At 37.7% G+C, this 2,929-nt stretch overlaps 1 protein-coding gene across 1 annotated transcript; it reads right to left on the bottom strand.

Annotated features, from left to right (window-relative positions):
- Window positions 1-719: 719 nt before the first annotated feature.
- On the bottom strand, window positions 720-2,034 carry LOC149541421 (uncharacterized). Its single transcript, XM_089796061.1, has 2 exons — window positions 1,696-2,034; window positions 720-1,603 (listed from the first exon to the last, which is right to left on the bottom strand). Exons 1-2 carry the CDS (start codon window positions 1,915-1,917, stop codon window positions 1,088-1,090), a joined length of 738 nt encoding a protein of 245 aa, XP_089652187.1. The 5' UTR covers window positions 1,918-2,034; the 3' UTR covers window positions 720-1,087.
- Window positions 2,035-2,929: the final 895 nt, after the last annotated feature.

Here is a 2,929-nt window from a genome sequence, read left to right as displayed (position 1 = left end):
TTTTAAAAAGAAAATACAAAGTGCATGTGAACCATTCATTTTCATGCACATGGCTAAATTTGAAGTAGTCGTCTTTTGCAGTTATATATGTTAAATACATAACTCAAATCTCAGAACCGTATCAAATAAATTGAATTATTTCATTGAAATTTAATTTTATATTCTAAAATTAGATGTCTCATAATGTCGAGTTTTTAAAAATAAAAATTTATAAACATAGAGAGGATAGAATAAATTAATGTTCAAGGATATTAATGATAAGCTACGGAGAATTTCATTTTTATTATTGAGATTTCGAAGAGTTTTGGAAATCTGAATAATTTTCTTTTTGAATAAAATTTAGAAAATTTTAGATTTATATATGGTGTTTAATATTAGGTAAGTAATTATAAATTATAAATTTGTTGATAAATTGAACTTTTCTAGTATAAATGATTTGATTTATTTGATAAATAAAAAATCATTATCTATGTTCTTGATATTGAAATCATGTGTAATCATAATAGAAAAATGATTTCATGTATCAAAAATGGTCTTTTCTTTTGTTAAATATTCTTAAAATAATTTTTTTAAAAGTTCTTATATTATATATTACTACAATCGGTGTCTAAACAGCTCATAATGCATTTTTCTTCCTCTAGACCTCTCAACAAAAACTATTCTACATTAGACTGTAGTTGATAATATAATCATTCAATATAAATAAGATATAACACATATTTAAAAATATAAATTAATCATTACAAAATTAAAATAGAACAAGTATTTAAACATTTTACCCTAAATAAATTACTCTCAGTCAACAGTTAAGTCAAACGATGTTTAAGGAGACCGTTTATAGGAACCTCTCAATTTGAAATAAATCAAATAAAATCAAATCGTTAGGAGTCTGAAAGAGGCCCTGAAACACATCTGCAAAGAGCACTCCGAAATCATATTCTCACATAGCAGGAAAAAACTGGGCCATTAATGCCGTATGGTCGCAAAATATTCTGACAAGATCTGATTAAAAAATAGCTACTTTGGAACAAAAACCTTTTTATCAGACAGAGAGATCGTATGCCAATAGTCTCAGAAATCATTACTTTTACTTACATTGCGCTTCCCCAATCTTAGAAAACCCCAGCGTTAGGTCCAGTCCAGGCTCCTCATGAGATTTCTTCTCACCATTCCGAACCCTTGAGCAGTCCTCACCTCTGCCATTTATCTGTCCCTCTTTATTGACCTCGCCGCTCATATAAACCATTCCCAGATTCTCATGAGAGCACTCTACATGAGTTGAAGCTTTAGAGGCAGGCTCTTGTTCAAAGGAAGCGAAAGAAAACGTAGACGAATCTTCAACCCAATGGCAGCCATTAACATGAGCGCCAGTCTGACCGGAAACCCCCGGTGAAGGCCACGAAGAAGCCGAGGGCGAGTTAAGATTAGACCGGCTACTGTATTCCAAGCCGTTGGGAGTGAGCAGATCGCCGCTCATGATCTGCACGGGCAGCAAAGTTGTGGGAGCGGGCAGCCGGTCATCCCGCAGACCTCTGAGCCAGGGAATGGGAGGTCCATTTTCCGGCACGGGCACAAACTGAACGGGCTCGGAAACGTTGATGCCCTATTACCACAAAAAAGAGACCCGGATTAAAACCAGAAGAATTAAATAAAGAAAAAAGGAAAGAGAATCGGATATTGTGGGTTAAAGTTTACCGGTGCGTGCCGGTAGGTGGTTCCGTCCGGATCAACCGTCCAACCGGCTTGGTTGCAGAGGGCTTTGAGAACTTCATTGTTATCACAGTGTTTGGGCAGCTTGTAGTTCCCGTAGAGCCGAAGCCCTGCGAATATCCGGGCAGCGATTGCTCTCCTCTTTCTCTCACGCTTTTTATTCTTCTCGCGCTCCTCACTGCTTGGAAGCTTGCCCCCAGACGTCATGGCTGCCCGATTCCTCCGCTTCTCGGACAAGACAGAAAACAGCGGAGATTTGTGTCTTTTACTAATCAATTGTGATGGACCTGCTGCGGAGAGAATGTCACTTGGAAACCCCGATTTAACTGGGTGAGGAAGGGAAGCTACTGTGTTTTTCTTTTGTTTTCTACGCATGTGGTGTCGCACGTGTGAGTGAGTTGCGGTAGCAGAATGGGAAAAGGGGGGATTTGAGGTGGGGCAAAAGAAGGACGAGGCGATGATTTCGGTTTTGCACGTGCGTTGGAAATGGTGTTGATGGCGACTTGTCGCGTAGCGGGGAGGGAGGGTTTAAAATCCTTCTGGTCTACGGCACGTGGGAGAGAAGAGGTTTATTAAAGTAGGAGATGGGAGTAAATACGAATTGAATTTGACATCTCGTGAGGGCGTTGGAATTGAATGAAAGAAGAGCTGTTTTAAGCGGCCACTAAAATGACTCATTAACTTTATGATGGCTCACCGGACTATTTATACACGGTGGATAGTAAGTCGTGTAGCAATTCTTTCATAGTGGAGCTGGACAGGGGATGTGGAACATTTTTAATTTACTTGTTAAGAAATCAGAGGATGGGGACTAGGGGAGAGGACCCAGTAGTCGTGCACTCTAACTTCGTGCTCATTAAAGTTGATCGTAATGATCATAAAAATGGCCAAATTTTTTATGGCACCTTCTTTGACTAGTCAAGTGCTTATAACTAAGGTTTCAATTCGTCATAATTTAATTTGATCATAGTTTTATGCATGGTAGTAAAATGAGTTCAAATTGTCCCTTTTCTAACCTACTACCCATCATAGTACACTACCACCCCCAATTGATAGTTGACCACATCCCAATAGTTGTACACGTTGTCACATTAAATTTTGACCACATATGAATAAAATATACACTACAAACCTAAAACCTAAACATATTAACATTTGTATATAAACAAACATATTCTACTTGTATTTATTAATATTTAATTATTGTGCAAATTTTATC

The sequence above is a fragment of the Cupressus sempervirens genome, chromosome 8 (genome assembly GCF_028749045.1).
Source record: "Cupressus sempervirens isolate cs-2001-9-10 chromosome 8, ASM2874904v1, whole genome shotgun sequence".
Taxonomy (NCBI): Eukaryota; Viridiplantae; Streptophyta; class Pinopsida; order Cupressales; family Cupressaceae; genus Cupressus; species Cupressus sempervirens.
Note: the sequence above shows the minus strand (reverse complement) of the source record. Positions and strands in the feature narration are given on the sequence as shown.